The 21,628-nt window shown below is 39.8% G+C and overlaps 1 protein-coding gene across 2 annotated transcripts in view; it reads left to right on the plus strand.

Annotated features, from left to right (window-relative positions):
- The first annotated feature begins 1,334 nt into the window (after positions 1-1,334).
- The window catches only part of usp33 (ubiquitin specific peptidase 33), a 32,199-nt gene continuing 11,905 nt past the window's right edge, over positions 1,335-21,628 (plus strand). Inside the window, exons 1-6 of one of the 2 annotated variants that reach the window (XM_031731017.2) lie at positions 1,335-1,529; positions 10,714-10,812; positions 10,954-11,007; positions 11,116-11,178; positions 15,060-15,209; positions 15,386-15,494. In XM_031731017.2, the coding sequence (XP_031586877.1) occupies positions 10,729-10,812; positions 10,954-11,007; positions 11,116-11,178; positions 15,060-15,209; positions 15,386-15,494 (460 nt within the window). In that variant the 5' untranslated portion in view covers positions 1,335-1,529; positions 10,714-10,728. The remainder of the gene's footprint in view (positions 1,530-10,713; positions 10,813-10,953; positions 11,008-11,115; positions 11,179-15,059; positions 15,210-15,385; positions 15,495-21,628) is intronic. The other variant, XM_031731016.2, reaches the window with a different exon arrangement.

The following is a 21,628-nucleotide window of genomic DNA, read 5'->3' on the forward strand; positions in this document are numbered from 1 at the left end:
GAAATGAATAAATGAAAAAAATAAAGAATGATTATCACTGAAATGAGATAAGAAATACTACCAGACCACGACACAAAAATCAGCCTGTTGTTCCAGATCCTGCACAGCTGCTCCTCATCAAGACATGTGGTGGTTGTCTGTGAGGAGGAAGGAATTGTTACTGGAAGCAAATAAGGTCTACTATTGAGGAAAACTTATGCAAATGTGTGTCCAAAGTCTAAAGGTAAAGGTTGGTGCAAAGAACTTGCTGTTAAGACATGATTACTCACCTGTCTTTTCTGTGTCCTACCCAGGGTGTTTGGGCAAATGTTTCCCTGGGGTCCGGACACCATTTAAAGGTTCTAGGAGAGGCCATGCATTAAAGGAGTGTGTTTTTGGTCTTCCTCACTGTAAATCCAGCTGCAAAAGGCCACCTTGTCACACAGACTCGGGATCATAGATAGAACTTTGGGGCTGATGCCATCAGAGAAAGCAGCCTTGCTCTGGTTTAGTTTCTCCAAATGTCTATTAACTTGTTTATTAATTTATTCTTAATGTATTATTTTCTTTGGTATGTGTTTAATCTTTTTTTATTTTTATTTTTGAAGAAATCTGTTCTCATTCACAATATGCTGTGTGAAACATGGTGGTATAATAACTCTCTACCTTTTGGGTTATTATCTTTGCATTGAATCAATTATATAATCATATATTTCTATCACCATGTTTTGCTTTTTGCTATTTTTGTAAAGCTGTAAAATAATAATAACAATCTTCATCATTTACTTGGCCAAAAAGAAGTGGACAGCACCACAGTTGAAATACTTAGCAGTCCAGCTGTATGAGCATCACACTGTAACATAACCGCCCATTAAAGTTTATAATCCATTTATAAGAACATTTTGGGTCATTAGATGGTGCCACTGATATAGTGATAGTGGAGCTTTTCTACTGGTGACTCTGGGGTGGTTGGATCCCTGCAGAGGGGATTTCTTCACTATGAAAACACTAGATGGCGCTTGGGATGGGTTTATTACAGTGCATGTTGTCTTTAATGATCACCAAATCATTCTTTTTCCTTTATTGCTACCCGTTTTGTCCTTCATGTAAGTGAACTGTAATAAGTTTAAAGACGCTGCTAGTTTTTTCTCTAACAGTCCATAACTGTCCCATCACATCTGATCTCAATATTGATAAGAGCGGATCACTAGGCTCAAAAGATAATTAATATTTGCTTTTATGTGACTTACTAATTGAATAATCTACAGTGAGGCTATAATGCTGTTAAAAACAAAAAATTATAGACCGTATAGGATTAAAAATCAAACGTGCAGCAGGATGGGGAGGGCTCGTATGTTTTCTTTAAACCGGAAAAGAGGCGGGGACAGCAGTAACGTTAGCAACCACGCTGAGCGACAGGGACGGTTATCGTTAATGTGAAGAAAGGACTGCACTCTAATATGTTTCTCTAAGTACAGACTGAGTTTATGTTGCAGACCGGGAGTACCATCCGATCCAACTGAGAAGCGGCGTCCCTTGGTACCGAGCAGGTAAGGCCGAAGGCTGACGTTGCGGCTGACTGTGCCGTAGTCACTGTGGGATTGTCCCCGATCACAGGAGGCTAACGTTAGCCAGTAAGTTGCGCACGAGACGGCTATCAATGGCGAACCATTTCACCTAAACACTGTCTCTGGAGGGTAATACGTTCACCTTTTGTTGTTTTTCTATGCTCCTTGTGGGTATTACGTCAGATAAAATGCTCTTAGGATGGCTGTTAGCATGCTAAGGTTAACAGCGAAATAGTGCTAGTCAGCCCGTGACGCTGTCAACGCCTCGACTGGTTTTGACAGCTCACTTTGGACAAGGCCGAAGCCACACGCATCTGTAGTATTCACTGTTTTTATCTACGTGAGGCTAAACCACCCGCTGCTTTAAACCAGGGTAGTTAAAACATGGCCCTTTTTAACTGAGTTTTTTTTTTTTTTTTTAAATATTATGGCCAATGCTACCCATTTGTAGACAGCCTGTTGTTAAAGTGAGCTGTTAAGCTTTACATGCGTTGTTGTTGTTTTTCCGTCTTCCGGTGTTTATTGTGTTGCTGCTTATCATTTCAAAATTTCCCTAAAGATAACAGCTACAGCCACAGCCAGCATCGCTGCTTTCGTTAGTGGTGCGAGGTTCGGGTTAACGCCCCACCCTGACCGCGCCACCCCTTTGTGCACAGTTTAATATCATGTAGTATTGTCACGTTGCTGGCAGAGGCAGTGAAACGGTGCGAAGAAAGGTTTGTTAGCCGAGATACTGTTCCTATCACCAGCTTTACGTAATCTCACGAGGCTTGACAGTGAAACTAGCTTCTAATCAGATTTTCCTGGTGTCTACTACAGAGTTTAAGGTCACTTCAGCTTTTGCAGGGATGGCCGCAAAGTCCAGGTAATTGCGAGGAGCCTGGTAAGATGAACCAAACCTCGCCCTGTTTCACTTTGCAGGGATTTAGTGTTGGTATGAAATGAAATCAGTTTCAAAGGCGTCATTGATTATTAACTTAGACCTAGAGACGGTTTTGATGAGGGGAGGAAGCAGGCTTATTGACTTGCACGTGACTGAACATGAACTTTTCCTGTCTCCCAGTCGACCTGTTGTCTTGACCAGATCATGACGCTACAAACACAGACACAGATGCAGGGTTTCTTTTGCATAAATAAACCTTTGGCTTTCCACCTTTACTGTGATAAACATGATGTTAACAACTTTGTTTGAAAATTGCATACACTTCTGTTAATTCTTTTGTCTAACAATATGCAGAGCAATTGTGCTTATGTGCATTGTCCCTCAAAGGCCCACTCTGAGCAGGAAAAACCCTAAAATATTTGCCATCTTCCTACTGTCAAATATAATATCTGATATCTAATGTCAGATATTAAATGGACTATCATTGTTTTCTCACTGCTAAGATGATGGATGAATCAGCAGTTCTAGTTTTGGGGATCACATTTTGTCAGAAATAAACTGATTGCTTTCAATTACTTACGTGAACTCAAAATGTTTACCATCTTCTGCTCAAAGACAGACCTGGAACTAATTGTTTAGTCGCCGAGTATTTTATTATATATTTTTTTGGGTGATTAAAAACAAGAAGACTTAAAATTGAAGAGGAAACATTTATGTGCTACCTGGATAGTAACCCAAGCATTGTCGACCCATGGTTTTGTGCCCAGAATGGCTATTGGATGATCCGGCCTGGCTTGTAATGATGCATCTACATGTGCATCTTTCTTTCATCTGCCTCGAAGAGTAATATTAGTGCAAACAGCACTTGGAACAAAACACAAAATTGGCTTCATGTCATTAACCACAACACTGACGGATGAGATGGAGCTATGTCCTGTGTGTACTTCTGAGGGTTTTTCCCCCCCCCCTCATACTGTTGTTGTTGTCTGTGGGCTGTAAAATGGAAAAAAAAAAAAAAAAACAATCAGAGAGAGGGAATCACAATGATCAGCTTTCTCTCTTAACCCTGGTTTTCTGCTTCAGGCTCTGTCGACTCTCACTTGACTGCGATTGAGTGCCTCCTGCTTCGGTCAGAGGAATTCCCGATAAAAGTCTATAAAGGATATGAAAAAAAGACAACTTTTCTGCAAATAAGCTGAGAGTATTACTGCAGAAAGTCATTTATTTTGTGACTCCGTGAATTAATATTTATTTTGTCATTCAGTGCACTTTCAGCGCAACAGTTATTAAAAACGTGACTGCTACACATTTGAGCTCTGAAATATTAAACTGGATCTGTAGAAACATTAAAACTAACCCAGTGTGTTTACGCCTGACTCTGTACCACAGCTTAATGATGGAGAGGTAGAAATCACTTAGACTATGGCCAGATCAAAGTGAAATGGAATATTTTTGGTGACAAAGTGTTTTTGTCTGTGTTAAACAAACTTTGGAGGAGATTGGGGGAAATATGAACTTTACTGCAGGCCTTTATTTGATAGTGTAAATAAGCTGTGACTCAATAGGTTACATGTAAATAGAACAAATTCCCCCAGTAAAGGATCAATATCATCCTTGGACAATGTACACCCAACTGGTCTCTTAGGCCAGTAGATCAAGCTTTTACTGTCTCCCACAAAGTAAAACATTTGATTGTTTTATATACTCCTAGTTTAATACAGAATATAGAATGATTAATAGATTTATAATTTAGATGATTAATTTATATCAGAAAAGGTAGTTCTGGCGTGGCAGGTGAACAGCTGGCTCTTCTCATTTAGACAGACTGTTCAACAAAGGACTTTTACTGGTGTTTTAATGGAAAAATACTGACTGGAAGAAATAAACAAGTCATTAAAAAGAGTTCATTTTAGCAAGGTTTCTTCAGAGGGAAATAAATCAGTGGAAACTAGGGAAGAAGGTGATATAGGTGAACTTCCAAGAAACAATAATATAACAATAATTTTGATGATACGAGGAAAAAATGCTGGGCAACGTTTTATTGATGCTCGCAGGGAGCAGCATTTATAAGTGTAAGCGAATGAAGAGCATTTTCTATCCCTCTTTTCTAATGAGTTATTGTCAGTGATGACATAGTTTGTTATTCAAAGTGCAAATCTATTGAAACAAAGTGCCAGCGGGATTATAGTGCAGTAATAGTGACACACCATTAGGCAGCATAAATCAAATGTAAGCACAATACTAGCCTAGGGAGATTTTCCTGTGACAAAGTTAAGTAAAAGTATTAAATAACTGCTTAACACGTACGTTTTAGAACAGCTAAAGTAACCTAACCTTGTAAATTCAAAAATATTTTCCAACTGGAATCTCGTGTCCTGAGTTGAGCTTTCAACCAGCTGCTTAAAGCCCTGCTTTTCCAGCATGTAACTGCATCAGTAATTCCATTTATCATTTGCAATTCCTGTCATGCAGATTCAAACTAGCGAGTGCTCCAGCGGCACTTGGCAGAGACATTTGTGTACATTTGGGTAACACATCTCCAGCTGTTAGCATCTCCTCCTTTGTAGCCTGATTGTACTCAACTGTGTTTTTGCCTCGAGTGGTGAAACACATTTGTTGTTTTCACCTGTGGTGGGAACACTTTTCTTGCATATTTTCCAGAGTATTGTGTTTTGTTGGAAGTTGTTGAAGTACCTTTTTACTAAAACATTGGAGGCTGACATGTGCCTTGTGTGCTCGTGGGCTATTGTCTTGTTGCATGCACCAGGGAACATAAACACATGGTGTTGCTACAGCAACGATTTAGTGATATGAGGTTTTTATATCTCATAAACATTTTTACTGGTGTTATCATGAACAATAAGATATGGTAGAGCAATCACTTTATTGGCCCAGAGCCATGGGGCTATTGGTTGTGTTGAAGAGAATCAGTGCATAGTTACACATATTTTAAAGTAAACTCTGAAGTAGAGCTGGGCGATATATCGAGTTTTTTAAAAATATCGATATATTTTTATACGAGATATAAGATGTAACAATATCCTTTATATCGATATAGTCTATGTTACGTTATAATTATAGTTGCGGAGCCGCAAGTTTGCCTCTCTTTCGTCCACTTTTGTCTTTTCGCAACGTTACTCGACCTCGCCTCTCCTTCACTGAACACAACTCCCCCTCCTCCCCCATCGCTTCACCTGCAGGCATCGACAAGATGGACACGGCAAATCTCCTTTAACAAGTTACTGCGCATCGCCCCGTCCGTGGGGCTGGACGGCGTCAACGTGTTAACGAGCTAGCCACGCTAACGCCTAACTGCACGGCCTGAAATCCTTTCATTTTCTCAAAAGTTGACTGCGCGTCTTTTGTATGAATTCTGGTTGTGCTTGATGACCACGAACCGATTTTATGTGGTACACGGCGCTGAGCAATCTGTCAAAAAATGTTTTAGTACAACTTTGGTAAGCTATGGAGCTGCACGCTTGACGGATTGTCAGAGCATTACGGCTACCGAGGAGCCTCGCGGAGTGATACGTACTCTGTGCTTCAACGTAATATTACGGTACTGTGTGTGTATAAGGACCATAAATGGCACCTGTTCAGAGACCTGGTTACGAAGCGGATTTCAAACTCCAGGCTGTCAGTCACGCAGTAGAAGTTGGGAACAGAGCAGCTGTGAAATCTGTCTGTTATTATGCTCAGCGTCGTTTAGTTTACATTTTGACTGCACAATTGTGAGCTCTTTGTTATGCACAAAACAACATAGTTTTCTTTTATTTATAGAGCATCATTATTTAATAAATGCTCATAATTTATTTTTGAGTAGTTTTTTTCATGTACATCTATGCTGTATGCTAATAAAAGTGCCTGTGTGACATCTGGGACACAGCTTTGACTAAGAACTCTCTTTTTGTTCTTACTTTATGGCTTTAAAAAATATCAAGATATATGTCTTATATCGCCATCCAGCTAAAAAATATCGAGATATGAATTTTGGGTCATATCGCTCAGCTCTACTCTGAAGCTAACCTGTTCCAGACCAGGTTATTTGAGCAGCAATAGTCACAATGGTGATCTAGGAAGGTAAAAAGAAGTTGTGACACTGGAATTTCAGATTTTAAGCTCAACATACCTCACTAACCCATTATTCTCACTTTGTAGTACATCCTTCTGTTTTGAGGATGCACATCTTCCTCTTTGCACTAAAATAGATGGAGCTATATCCTGTGTATTTCTTTGTTTTTTACTCATACGTTTGCACTTAGCAGGTGTCTTCTGTGCTTGTTGGCAAGCCAAAGCGGTATATCATAGGTTTAAAGACATTGTGCATGCTGGATGAGTCATTTCATCATTAATGTGGTTTAAATCTGCTGAGTGAATCTGCTGTCATCAATCAGTAAGTCTTTATTTATATAGCACCTTTTGTGAAGGTTAGTGGAGTTCAAAGTGCATAAGAGATGACTGATAAGACAGAAATCAGAAACTAGAATAATAGTAATAAAAAAAATAGGCTATGTAGAATATTTTAAAGGAGAAGGCAAATAAGATGTGTAATAGCCTGTAAGCACAGCATGAGTATATAAATAAAACAAAGTGAAACTGAAAACAATAATCCAATGCTGGATAAAAAGGAAAACATTAATATTTTTGTAAAGCACTCTCAGTCACCCTGTAAGTAAATGTGACTGCTGTAACCTGTGCCAACGACTGCATTTTGGAGCTTTGTGGTGAATGATGCTATCATTGGTCTGGGGCACACACAAGTTTTAAGACTAAAGAGGTATTTTCAGATAAAAAAAGAAGCAGTTATTATTTTAAACCTTTTAGTGGCTGTTGTCATCCATATCGGACACTACAGTGTACTAAAAGTGAAATTACCGGCTTTTGTGCCTCCTGAAATGCAAAGTGTTATCACTTGTGTAATGTATAATAATGTTTTCTTTTTCTTTAATGCTTCTGTTGTGTCCAGTGACGGTACCCAGAACCTGTTGTGGGGTTTTGTGCTCACCAAACATTATTTCTATAGCTGCACACGAATTAAATATAAAAATGTAAATTTACAGAAAATACACATCATTTTTTTTAATTGATAGAGAGGAGGACAGCGAGGAGGTAAAACTGATCACGTTCTGGTGTAGAGAAAACTGTGCAAAACCACTTAAAGATAAAGGGAAAAACTGTCAGGAAGAGTTAAAACATGCTAACAAGATGTCAAATAAGCTAAAGAAGCTACTTTAAAGCAAGCCATCTGTTTTGAGAGAAACTTTGCCTCCTGTAAAGAGCTGGATTTGAACCAAGGTCAGCAAGAAGATCACTCCAAACTTTCAATCCTTCACCTGTTCATTTGCAGCCTTTTCTATTTTCCCCTTTTATAAAATATGATGTGTCAACATCTTACAGCTGTTGCCCAGTGTTTGATGGAGTAATATGTGACTTAAGAGAAATATGATTCCAGCAAACACTCAGCCGTTTGCTTTATGATGAAATGCTTCTTTAAACACAGCACTCTGGATAGGCAGACCCCGAGCCACCAGCGTCCCTTGTCATTTTTATCGGCACATCCCCTGCTCCCCTAAAGGCCATCTGCGTCAGTGCGTGAGCCTTTTTTTTCTTTTTTGTTTCTTCGGGGTAGGGGATTCGACTGCGTCCTTGACGAGGAGCCCGATAATGGAAAGTTCCAGCGGTTTCTCAGCATCCCGCTGCACGGGCCTCATGTCTTTGTCGAGCTTCCTCTTTTCACACCGAAAAGTGGAAGTACAGAGATTTTGCTCTTCATTTGTACTAAAATGATAATTGCATCATAATTTTTCAGCATGTGCAGGAATGTGTTTGATGAAGTTTGGAAAAGCTTTTGTCATTTATTGGCAGACGTTGGCAGCATGATGCGCTGCTGGATACATTTATGTATATTATATTAGTGAAATTGCCTAAGCTGAATAATCAATCATTATAACCTGTTATGGTTGCAGATGGGATCCAGAATTGTCTGTGAATGAGTAAACCTTGAACAACTGATAACAATAATTAAACTAAGTAACTTACAATAAATATAAAATAACATCTAAGTACACTTAGAGTATTTAAATAAAATGAAGAGCAACTTCAAAAAGGTGTAGCAATAATACAATAAGATGTGCAATTGCAGGGTTTGTCCTGTGTTTCAAAATCAGCTATGTAAGCACTATTGATTTGCTTATAGTTAAAGCAAAGAGGCTACATTACCCCAGATAGCAGAAGTCTATATATTTTCCTGTTGTTATTGCTGGTGATTTTCCTTTGGTGTTGGGCAAAACCTCTTTGGTGAGTGCCAGCATTTTCATTTGCAGAGAAAACCTGAAATTATCAATAAGCTCGAATGAAAACCGATTTTGAGAAGTCTCAGATGCATAATGGCGTATACATCCATCAGACAGAGCAGGAAATGGGCTTCTAGCCACAGCTAATTAGTACATCTTGGCTTTTTGTTGTTGTTGTTGTTGTTTTCTCTTTAATCTGTCAACGTCTCTGACTCTCAATCAACTGACAGCAGCACATTTGAAAATTCAACTTGTCCATTTGACCATCATCGCTAATGGCAATGGAGTGTGATCTAAAGCCTGTGCCTGGAATCATTGGTGTGACTTTCACTTTCATTTTAGTGTGTTTATTGTCAATGCAAGATTTTCAGGCATGCAACTAACTCGGACACGTGTCATCCATTTCAGTGTTGCTGTCGGTGAACATGTGACCCTTGTTTATTCACTTGTACAAATTATCTCTCAGCAGACATTTCTTTGCTGTCATCTGGACCCTTTGGTGATTTGGACTAAATGTAGACTGTGTATAAAAGATCAACATGGCTGCCTGTCTCAGTATTAGATTTCTAGAGTTGGAAGTTAACATATTAGAAATGAGAGGGTGTAGTGCTAAGTTATCAGCTAACTCTAGCAAGCTTGGTTAGCTTGAGCTGTATGGCCAGGTGCAGCACAAAGGAAGATCTGCTAATTGATGCTAAGTGACATCCATACAAAATATGATAATTTCACTTAGCACAGGTGAAGCAAAAGCTTTCTGGACAGTCTGTACCACACAGCAGTGTTTGTTTATTTCTCAGCTACTTCCTTTTAAAAAAAAAGGCACCATCAGCAAACACAGTGAGAGGTTGAGTTCAGTGACTTTAATTAGTGGAGGTGAAGCAGCTACATGTGTTGAGGTGTTTAGGCCCTCGTCAAAGGACCTGTGTCCCTAAACCCAGTATACAGATGGATGAGACACGTTTTTGTACTCTCCATTATGGTGTTTTGAAATCAGATGGGACAAACCAGGGATAGATCCTGCTGTAAAACTGAGGCACACCAGACACTCAAAGGTTCTTGGCAATAATATACCCTAGAAAATTTGTTTCTGGCTTTTAGAATAACCCCCTTAAAATAACTACATGTTTTATTCAGTATAACTTGAAACTGGCGACTAAGTCTGTGAAGTCATCAGGAAAGTGTTCACAGAAGTCGTAGAGGAAGGGAGCCTAGGGGTGTTTTCTTTTTTCTTTTATTTTCAGAAGTCTTTTGGCAGCTAGGCAAGTCGCCCCCTGCTGGCCACAAAAGACAGCACCGCTACATGGATCCAACTTGTCAGAACAAAACCTCTTAAAACCATAGAATAAAACCACAATATAAATATGTGTGACTGTGGCTCGGAAAGTAGAATAGCATTAGATACATACCAGTTTGTTTTACTGTTTACCACTGGCTTCATGTTTCACGCTGGAAGCTGGCTGTCTTTTCATAGCGTCTGTGCTATTTAAGAGGAGTGGCATTGTTTTCCACTTCCAAAGTAGATTTATTTTTCAGCCCTGGGTGTTGATGCTGGTCTTAACTCGTTCATACATCTCAGCATCTGCCTTGTCATCATTAAAGTCATTTATGATGCGACTGCTTGTTCGACATGAGCTGAACAACTGTGTCATGATCCATTGCTTGGCATGTCAGTGGCTGATAATAAGGGGAATTCGCCAGTCTTGCAGGCATGGAAAGAATTTATCTTGTGAGGCGATGAGTCAGGTTACTCGAAGCCTGACTGTCTTGCTTGTCATCAGCGTTGTTCTTTTAAATATATCCTCTGTTACACTGTCAGCTATCAGTTACAGGGTTGAGAAGCGCAGTTTTAAGACAAGAAGCCCTCCATTGTTTTGTTCTTGGGTTTTTTGGGGTTTTTTTTTTTTTGTGTAACTCGGAGTCACTCAACTCACATTGCAAGTCATGTACTAAATGTTCTTGGTTTGTTTTCCTTTCACTTTCACATCCTCAGACCAGTGGGTGAGCAATGCCGCCGGTGTCCAGCTGTGACTGCCCCCACCTGGACTGCGTGGGTGAGATCACCAAGGAAGAACTTATTAAAAAATCTCATGTGAGTGACCCTCTTCACCTTCTGTTGTATTAAAAGTGCTATGCAACATAACAAAGACTGCATGACATGCCTGTTTTTATTGTTTTGGTACTTTCTCACCTTAAATGAAATAACCCTGACCTGGGTGTCACATTTTTCTAGGGCCAGTGCCAAGACTGTAAAGTTGGTGGACCAAATTTGTGGGCCTGTTTGGAGGTAAGACGATGTTTGCCGCTGGAAAATGTTGCTCTAGCTTAGTGAAATAGTATCTGCATTAGACTGCATTTTCATTTTTCTGCATCCCCTGTGTAATTTTCTCTGTAGAATGGATGCGCCTACGTGGGTTGTGGAGAATCTCACGCTGACCACAGCACTGTTCACTCGCAGGTGAGACATCTCAGACTTTCCAGTGTGTTTCCACTGTATCAGGATCTGAAAAGGTGGACGTCTCAACTTAATCGAAATTACATGCAACCAAAGGAGAAGCAGATGAGGAACAGATGGTAGTTCAGGAATACCAGGTCCCAGGAGTCATGACTTGCAATAAAAGCACCTCCAGCACCACTTTTATTTTTTATTGTTTTTTCTTCGTCAAAGAGCCCGAGTGTGCATCTTTTTAGCTTTTGAAGTGCACGTGCTCTCAAAAACCATCAAGCCACCTCTGTGTGCCCACATCTCCACACATCCAGTTCAGTTTCAGCAGTGGATCATCCATTATTAATCTCCTTTCCTCTGGGAAGTGGAGGAGACTCACTATTACTGTCGGTTCCATGGCTACAGTAACTACCCCTGCTGCAGCTCATCCACCCTCTGGTGCTCTCACTGTTGACTAAGGCTTTTCCTCCAGCACACTAGGGCCATGTGGGGACAGGAGGACTAAAGGGGCAAACATGTAATTTGCTCTGGCTGTTACTATATCCGTGCTCAAGTCTGTATCTGGAAAAGGCTGTAAGAGGGATATTGGATACAGAGGGTGCTGGTGGAGAAATTTAATATTAGCTGGCCAATTTTTAAATGATATCGTTCCTGAATTTAATATGCATCCCCTATCTGGGACATCTGTCTGCGGTGCTCGCCAGCCGCCTTTTGTGTGTGTGTGTGTGTGTGTGTGTGTGTGTGTGTGTGTGTGTGTGTGTGTGTGTGTGTGTGTGTGTGTGTTTTTTCCATTTCATTTTCCTTTCCAGTTGAAGCCATCTAAATCTTGCAAGAATAGGGCCCATGCTTAATTAGTGCTCCAGAAGCCCTGAGGGGACAGAAACATTTTAATCTCTTGACTACGCAGTGATGGAGACTACTGCCAGATTGTATGTGACACAGTAGTAAAGGGGAATAATGTTTTTGTTTTGTTTTTTGTCAAACTATACATCACAGAGCTAACCAAAACTCAGTATCTATACATTTTTATTACCTGAAGTCAAACTACATGGAGGTAAAGACAAGAGAAAGAATTACAAAAAGCAGAGAAGGAAAAAAGAGAAATTAAAAAAAGATATTGATGATTGTTTATGTCAGAATAATCCTCACAGCTCGCAGCAGATTTTGTCTTTTCATTTTTTAACATTTTTTATTGTGTTTCCGATGCATTTTAGCTGCGTCCTCTCACTAAGTGATGACTGAACCAATTTGAAGGGCAAAAACGGGTGTTAACATCCTTTGATATTCGTCGACATTTCTGGCACTTCAGTACCACTTTGGCCACATTGTATTTGCCTTATTTGGCACATTAGCAAGCAGATAAACAGCTTAGAAATAAGCCAACAAAGACGGCTTTTCATTTTTTCAGGTTTTGAACACTGAAATCAAACTATTCTGCGGAAATTCTGGTGGTCTAAGGTCCTTACCTGCTACCGGTGCTTAGGTGCATGTGATGCTTCAGTACATGCATCAGGAAGATAATGACTGACTGATGACTCAGTGGACTTGTGCGCTCATACTGTGTAATTAAATCCTTCTGGCACCGCTGTATTATCTCACATTCAGTTACAGTCACATGATTTAAAATACCCCCCCCCAGCAAAACCAGTGACAAGAGGAAGGGAAACAAAAATCTTTCATTTCTTGCTTTCTCAACTTCTTAATTTAGCACTTTTAATTCCAGTTGCTCAAAGTGGGGGATACTCAGTTATACCACACTCTCTAGCTTTAAATAGGTATTTGCTTTTATTTGTGTTTCAAACTCCACTGTACATTTAAAAACGGATGTTTAAAGTAAACTCCTTCTCCTTATTTCAAAGAAATTTCAAGCTGCCGGTACTCTGAAAGTGTAGTTCCTGATTGGATCACAAGAAGAAGAATGGTGGCCTCTTGCGTTTCTTAGCACTCAGTTGTGTCACTATTACTGACAGAGGCTTAGGAAGGAGATTTGAAAGTCAAATGTTTTGTTGTTGTTTTTTTTTATTTTTTATTATTTGACAGACAAAACTAGATCCAACCACCTCCTTATGACGATCACAGGTTAAAGCAGATGTTTTATTGCGGCCAGCGCTGCCACATCCCCACAAATGTGTTTTTAGTTTTAGTTTGAAAATAGCTTGAGAGCGAGGCACGAGTTGTTGTGATGGGACAGGTTTTACTGCATTATTCCCTTTTCTCACGCAATATTTTGATCAACAAGGAGCAGAATTTGTTTGAATACAGTGTTAAAACAGTTCAATATTGTATAGGCTGGTAAAACATGCTGTAAAGAACTATGAATTCAGCTTGTTATGAATGCCCCACCTGGCATGCTTCCCTGTATAAATGTTTTAAATTGTGGTGTTTCGAGGCTGTGCTCAGTCTAGTGTGTCACCCCTGCCAGCACTGCTCTGCCCCGCTGTGGGAAGGCTAATGCAGCCCCGATGAATAATACAGTGTGTGCTGCTGCTCGTATTTGGTCTCGTGTCAACCTGCCCAGCAGCAGTGGGTCAGCAGAACTCGGCCACGTTTCCCCTTTAGCCTCCACTCTGCCTTGACCTCCACCTTTGACTTGAGACATCCAGTTTAGTCTGACTGTGGTTAAAATACTCTGCAGTCTATCCTTTTTTTTTTGTTTTGTTTTTTTTTGTTTCTATTTCTAATTTGGGTGGTGTATTGCTGTGGACCAGTGTAAGTGCCACGCCCAGTTTGAGATGGTTTGGTTCCCTGTTACCATCTCTGTGTAGATGGAGGGGTGCATTCATTGATATTAATTTATTCCCAAGTGTCTTGCCCTGAAATCTAACCATCACAACTAAGTGCCAGACTCTTACCATAGCCTAAAATCCAGGTTTAACCTGAAACAGGTCTTTGGAGGGATGTGAATAAAAAAAAGAACTGTCAAAAAAGTTCAAACTACAATGTTGGTTCTCATAAAGATAGCCGGACCATTTGTAGGTTGTAGTTTTTTTTTAAATGATTATTTATTGCCTTTTGTTTCCTGTGACAAATTACTTCTGTCACCTGCTCATGTTGTTTTGATGGTTCATTAAAGCTACAATCTACAATCTGCCTGTTTTGTAAGCCACATGTTGAACAGAAACACAGACATTCAGTGATTGTATCCTATCCTTATTTTCAGAGCAGTAAATGTATGATTGGTAATGAGTGGGTCATTTACCAAAATAAAAGGTTTAGTAGACGACCTCGATTGATCCCAGGCTCCTCCATTCCATGTGTTAACGTATGCTTTGACATACTGAATCCCGGTGCATCCATTGGAGTGTGAATGTTGGATTAAAAAGCACTTAGGCATAGATAAAAGCGATGTATCATTGTGTGTTGTGATTGGTTGAATGAAACTTGTAGTATGAAAATGCTTTGAGTGCTTGAATTGAGTAGAAAGGTGCTATGAAAGTATCAGTTTATTAGAGTGCTTAGGGAGGATCTACAAATTATACCTGTAACAAAATAATTTGGATAATATACTTAAACTAGTTCTGCACTAATGTTCTATGAAGTTAGGTGGATTTGAAATTGCATAAAGGTAGTGTGTGTGTTATTTTAAATTACTTTAAATAAGCAAATTCTGCTTCAAATTAATTTAATTTGAGAAGAAAAGTCATGAGTTTATTCACCCCATGATTTAGTTGGATGTTTCCCAGAATAACTTTAGTCCAGCTGCCAGGAGAGACTTTTAGTTTTTATATATAAAAGCAGCAGCACCCATTTTACAAGATGCTGGTTGTTAGATTGCGCTGAAGATTATGAAGCAGGGGCACGTGTGTCAGCTGCTCCTGTTAACACAGTGTTCTGGTTAAACTTTGTTTTTGAGGTCTGACACATGTCTTAATAGAATTTATTTCTTTGCATAGGACACGAGACACAACCTCACGGTGAACCTGACCACGCTTCGTGTGTGGTGCTACGCCTGTGGCAAGGAAGTTTTCCTGGAGCGTAAACTAGGTCCTCACTCACCCCACGGCAACAGCAAACCCCTCCCCTTGCCGCAGAACGTGGGTCAGGTATGAGCCAGGCTTCCTTTCTATTGTTATCTCACAACTTGAAGATACGGTTTACTTGTAGAACAGGCTGGTTTACATATTCACGAATGAGGAATTCCACCAGTAACAATTAAACTGTAGTTATTTATTTCCTAGACAAGATCTTTTATTATAAGGTGTATGTGTGTCTGTTCCAGGATGGCAACAAGGCCCCTGGGAGTCCTACCTCCCTGAGAGTGCCCTCTAATGGTGGCTGTGAAGACATAGACATGGAGACGGAAGAGGAAGACGAAATACGTGCCAGAGGTGAGCTGTGTTTAACTGATTACCACATCAGTCTCACAAAGAGTTAGCTGTTAGATCTTATAAATGAATACTATCATTTTCAGATTAAAGTATTCAAATCAACACAGCTAGTTTAGATTTTATATTAAACACATCCATTTATTGTGGCAAATGGCCAAAAAACATAGCATCTGCCACTACAGGGAGTGCAGAATTATTAGGCAAATGAGTATTTTGTCCACATCATCCTCTTCATGCATGTTGTCTTACTCCAAGCTGTATAGGCTTGAAAGCCCACTACTAATTAAGCATATTAGGTGATGTGCATCTCTGTAATGAGAAGGGGTGTGGTCCAATGACATCAACACCCTATATCAGGTGTGCATAATTATTAGGCAACCTCCTTTCCTTTGGCAAAATGGGTCAAAAGAAGGACTTGACAGGCTCAGAAAAGTCAAAAATAGTGAGATATCTTGCAGAGGGATGCAGCAGTCTTAAAATTGCAAAGCTTCTGAAGCGTGATCATCGAACAATCAAGCGTTTCATTCAAAATAGTCAACAGGGTCGCAAGAAGCGTGTGGAAAAACCAAGGCGCAAAATAACTGCCCATGAACTGAGAAAAGTCAAGTGTGCAGCTGCCAAGATGCCACTTGCCACCAGTTTGGCCATATTTCAGAGCTGCAACATCACTGGAGTGCCCAAAAGCACAAGGTGTGCAATACTCAGAGACATGACCAAGGTAAGAAAGGCTGAAAGGAGACCACCACTGAACAAGACACACAAGCTGAAACGTCAAGACTGGGCCAAGAAATATCTCAAGACTGATTTTTCTAAGGTTTTATGGACTGATGAAATGAGAGTGAGTCTTGATGGGCCAGATGGATGGGCCCGTGGCTGGATTGGTAAAGGGCAGACAGCTCCAGTCCGACTCAGACGCCAGCAAGGTGGAGGTGGAGTACTGGTTTGGGCTGGTATCATCAAAGATGAGCTTGTGGGGCCTTTTCGGGTTGAGGATTAGAGATGGACCGATCCGATATTACGTATCGGTATCGGTCCGATACTGACGTAAATTACTGGATCGGATATCGGTGAGAAATAAAAAATGTAATCCGATCCATTAAATATCAAAAAAGCACCTCACAAAACTTGCGACATGGCGTAACTCGGCTCATAACCGTAGCACGTCGGAGCAGTGCGCATCACGTGATAGAGTGGCTGTGTGTATTTGTAGCCTGCTACCAAACCAGCATTTCATCTCTGAGGAAGTTATCCCAGAGAGTAAAGCAAGTGTGTAAGTTCATCTCTGAATGTTTGTAAAGCGTGCCCCACGTTAAGCTTAACAACCCATATATGGAGCGACTGCCTCTTCTTGCTGCTACTTCAATCGTGAAACTGCTTAATGATCAGCTGATCGGCTTTTCTGTCGGGAGTCCGTCTCTCTTCTTTGTTTTTGGCCCACTTTGCACCAGAAAGAGGAAAACAGCGGCTGAACAACAGCAGCACGTTTAAGCTTGATAAGCTGTTGTTAGAATTTATTTATTATTACTTTCTACACCAGGATCCTTTTCACGTAGCTGACGGCTGGTAACTGTGCAGGGGCGGATCTAGCAAAGTTTAGCCAGGGGGCCGATAGGGCATTAACAGGAAAAGGGGCACAAAGACATACTTTTCTTTCTTATTCTCATTTAAAATGTCTAGCTTTTAATAAATAATTATCTGAATCTTACACCCAAAGTTTTAATCTGATGTAAAATGTATAGAAGTCCATTACTGTATATAGTAACTGTTAAGTCTAATATACCCTAGTAAGCTATAGTACTTTTTCCTTTGGGAAAGTACCATTTGTGAATTCTGCAATTCTGTTGAAGAAAGATGTTGAATCTATTTAATTATTCTTGAAAAATAATTTATCTGTGCATTTTTTTTCACACTGCATCAAATTTAAGTTGATTACATCGATTAAGCGTCATGAGGTGGAGGGTGGGGGTGGTTCCTATTTTTTTTTTTTAGGGGGGGTTTGCAACCCTATTAGTTAGGTTGCTTAATATTTCTGCTAAGTACTCTTTAAAATACCAGAATAGGGAGGATGGAGCAGGTTTAAGTTTATTAGATTGATCAGTGTTGCTGAACTATGAAATATTTTGGGTGCAGTGTATTTTTTACATACAAGGTATAACAGAATAGTGTTGTTGTTTATTTAAACTTGAGTATGAACTTATACAAAATGCAGCAAGATATTAAAAAACAGTTTTATTGATTAAAATACACTATATCGGATTCATATCGGTATCGGCAGATATCCAAATTTATGATATCGGTATCGGTATCGGACATAAAAAAGTGGTATCGTGCCATCTCTATTGAGGATGGAGTCAAGCTCAACTCCCAGTCCTACTGTCAGTTTCTGGAAGACACCTTCTTCAAGCAGTGGTACAGGAAGAAGTCTGCATCCTTCAAGAAAAACATGATTTTCATGCAGGACAATGCTCCATCACACGCGTCCAAGTACTCCACAGCGTGGCTGGCAAGAAAGGGTATAAAAGAAGAAAAACTAATGACATGGCCTCCTTGTTCACCTGATCTGAACCCCATTGAGAACCTGTGGTCCATCATCAAATGTGAGATTTACAAGGGAGGAAAACAGTACACCTCTCTGAACAGTGTCTGGGAGGCTGTGGTTGCTGCTGCACGCAATGTTGATGGTGAACAGATCAAAACACTGACAGAATCCATGGATGGCAGGCTTTTGAGTGTCCTTGCAAAGAAAGGTGGCTATATTGGTTGCTGATTTGTTTTGTTTTGTTTTGAATGTCAGAAATGTATATTTGTGAATGTGGAGATGTTATATTGGTTTCACTGGTAAAAATAAATAATTGAAATGGGTATATATTTGTTTTTTGTTAAGTTGCCTAATAATTATGCACAGTAATAGTCACCTGCACACACAGATATCCCCCTAAAATGGCTAAAACTAAAAACAAACTAAAAACTACTTCCAAAAACATTCAGCTTTGATATTAATGAGTTTTTTGGGTTCATTGAGAACATGGTTGTTGTTCAATAATAAAATTATTCCTCAAAAAAAAAACTTGCCTAATAATTCTGCACTCCCTGTAGAGGTGGTGTTTACTGCAGCAATGCAGTTTAAGCAGATTTGGTGTTAACACAGTCACATAGCAGTTCATGAAATATTCATGTGCTGTAATCTATTGATTTGTGTTTGTTGACCTTGGTTTTCGGGTCCATGAAGGCAATTTTTAAATTTGCTTCAGCTTACATGTCCTGATTTCTGACTGTGTACGCAAGATGGACATTTTTCCTCTCTTGAAAGCCCAAAGAAAAGTCCACATTTGATGGTTGGACTTTAATGGTAGTTGGGATTATCTGGCCCAGAGATCTGTGTTCAAGTCATCCACATAACAGATTTTTACACTCCATTGGTATTATTTTGGATATGGTACCAATTTAAAATATGTTAGTAATTACCATTATCAAGTTTAGCCGTTAAAATTACCAGTCTGGATATAAAAGCGTCATGTTTAGATTTCCACACTAAGAAAAGGCAGAAAAAGGTTTGTGGTAAATTACAGAGGCTGCCACTTGTTTCAAAGCTCTGTTTTCTTGGTTGCCTTAGTGATACATCCTTGCAGAAACCTGAACAAAAGCATGGGCATACTGTACCTGCTGTAGACACAAAATGTTCTTCCTATTGAAAAACATTAGTTTAAAAAACCAAGCAAACAAAAAAACGGCACAACTCGTGTCCACTGAAACAAACAACTATACTGTTTTGTTTTTTTTGTGGCATACTTTGCCAAGAGATCAGACTTGGTATTTGATTTACTAATTTATTAATCATAGCTTTGGCGTTAACCACATGGCATGGCTAGGGGCTTGATTTTTATTCATCTGTGACAATCAGACCAAAAACCCCTGAATGCAAAGACTAACAGGTGTGGCTCAATACTTTTGTCCATATAGTGTCTATGTAGGGTACATAACATGAACTACCCAGTGTCCTTGTTGCACCAATGGGCCAATTCCTTTAAAAACTATTGAGAGGTTATTTGAGATGACAAATTATTGGTAATAAATATATTTCAAATAAAAAAAAATAAAATAAAAATACACTCTGCTAGGTGAAGGTTAATGATGTCTAGTAGCCTGATTGAGCTGACATTGTTGCTTTTATGTGTGGCACAACAATTAAAAAAAAAAAAATCAATCAGTCAAGACCTTTCCAAAAATGTGAAGTATAAGGTCAACAAACTTGCAAACTTGCAATCAGTTTCTCACAACATTAACCAACAAAGGTTCATATGAGAGGTACATGTCCCGCACGCTCAGATCAAACACTGAACATGCTTCAACGTGCCAGCTCCCCAGTACAAAGTCTGTGCAATGTTCAGTTGAAGGAAGCAGGCAATTGGCCAGTGATTGCACAGTGAGCGAGCTGATGTCATGTGTGCCGTTTGACTGTTTTCATGTGTCTGAAAACACATTTTCTGCAGAGACTACGGACAGTGTCCTGTGTTCATTAGTGAAAACGGCTTAAAGGTCGTAAGTGAAGCAGTTTTATATTCAAATCTTCTAATTAAAAGTCGAAGCTCTGCTGCCTTAGACACCTTTTTAATTATTAAAATCAAATACTTTTGAAGTCAGTGAGGTGACAAAAATTTAATTATGTTTTATCGCCTCTTTAATCCAAGTTTGACGAAATTAAAGATGAACACCTCAAATGCAAGAGCTCGATAATCAGCAGGTGGTTTAGTTCAAAGCGAATGTTATGAATGTAATTAAACAGAGAAGTAAATTTCTGCGATAAGATGAGTCTTTTTAACGGCTCTGATGCACCAAACGGTCTTCAAATAATTAGAGCTGCGAAAAGCCAGCTAATGTGTTGCCTAGGCGCCCCCTCTTAGTCATATGAAACCTATATTAAAAGACAAACAAAGTCAACTAACAATGATTTACTCGCAGCTGTGAATCTGCAGATGAGGGTAAATTAGGATGACGTGCAGTGCCAAAAACTGTGGTAAACTGCACAATGCCGCTAAGCAGGACTATGAGTGGCAGTGCAGCTCAGTGGGTTCCTGTCAGCTCTGTCCCACCGAAGTCATCGTGGAAGTAATGTTTGCACACAGGCTCCACCAAATGACATATGTTATGTTGCGCCTCATGTGGTGCAGCTTGGGCACTGGCACAAGTCACTGCTTCACAGATATTTTTGTCACACATGCAGATCATATGATTAGGAGGCAGAGTGAATACGCTTTGAAAACTAATGTGCTCTGCAGAACAGGCTGGTCGTATATGTGGGCGACATATTTATAAAAGGAAAACACACCTCTGGACCACTACAGCAGGAATGGACACAATTCAGCACAGCATGTTCCCTCATTTGGTGTTTTGATGAAGGCACTGGACCCACATATTTCTGAGGTGTTTAATTAGGTCAAGTTCTGGTGGCTGTCCATCAGACATAATTTTCATACTGATTAAACCATTCAGTGACTGCCTCGTGCCCTGTGGATGGGAGGAATTGTCATCCCAGAAGCTTCCATGTTGAATGTTGGTGTGTAACAGTGGACATTGGTTTGTTTGGTGGGTTTGTCAAAAGTGTTGTTGTTGTGTTTATACTCAGGAAATCAGCTGTTATAGGTGCAACATTTGGATATTGAAGCACATCCCTTTTTTTACATTTTATCCCCTGTGACCATGGTTTCACAAGGTGAAAGGGACAAGTGCATGCTGGGACCTTGTTTATTGTGGTTTGTGCAGTGGCTGTGCAACAAAACTCATGAAGGCATGACTCAGAATAAATAGAAACATAGGTTCTCGCTTGCATTCCCCAAAACGTTATGGCAAATGAAGTTCTAAAACTTAGACCATTGTTATTATACCCCAAACAGAAATAAGACAATGAATTGTAGTAGGAGCGATAAAATCCATTAATATGAGCTGTGTAATGGGGTGGAGACCACAGGCCACAGCAGCTGTGTCTAAAATACACTAGGCAGGCACTTTTTCTGCCCCTGCTGTAAAATATTAATCTCAGAAATGAAACGGGTCTTGTGAAAATGTAGACACTTTCTGTCTGCCATTAAAATTTACGAGGAGTTGATGAAAGGCTTGCTTTAATTTCCCCGGTGTGC

The sequence above is a fragment of the Oreochromis aureus genome, linkage group 18, assembly GCF_013358895.1.
Source record: "Oreochromis aureus strain Israel breed Guangdong linkage group 18, ZZ_aureus, whole genome shotgun sequence".
NCBI lineage: Eukaryota > Metazoa > Chordata > Actinopteri > Cichliformes > Cichlidae > Oreochromis > Oreochromis aureus.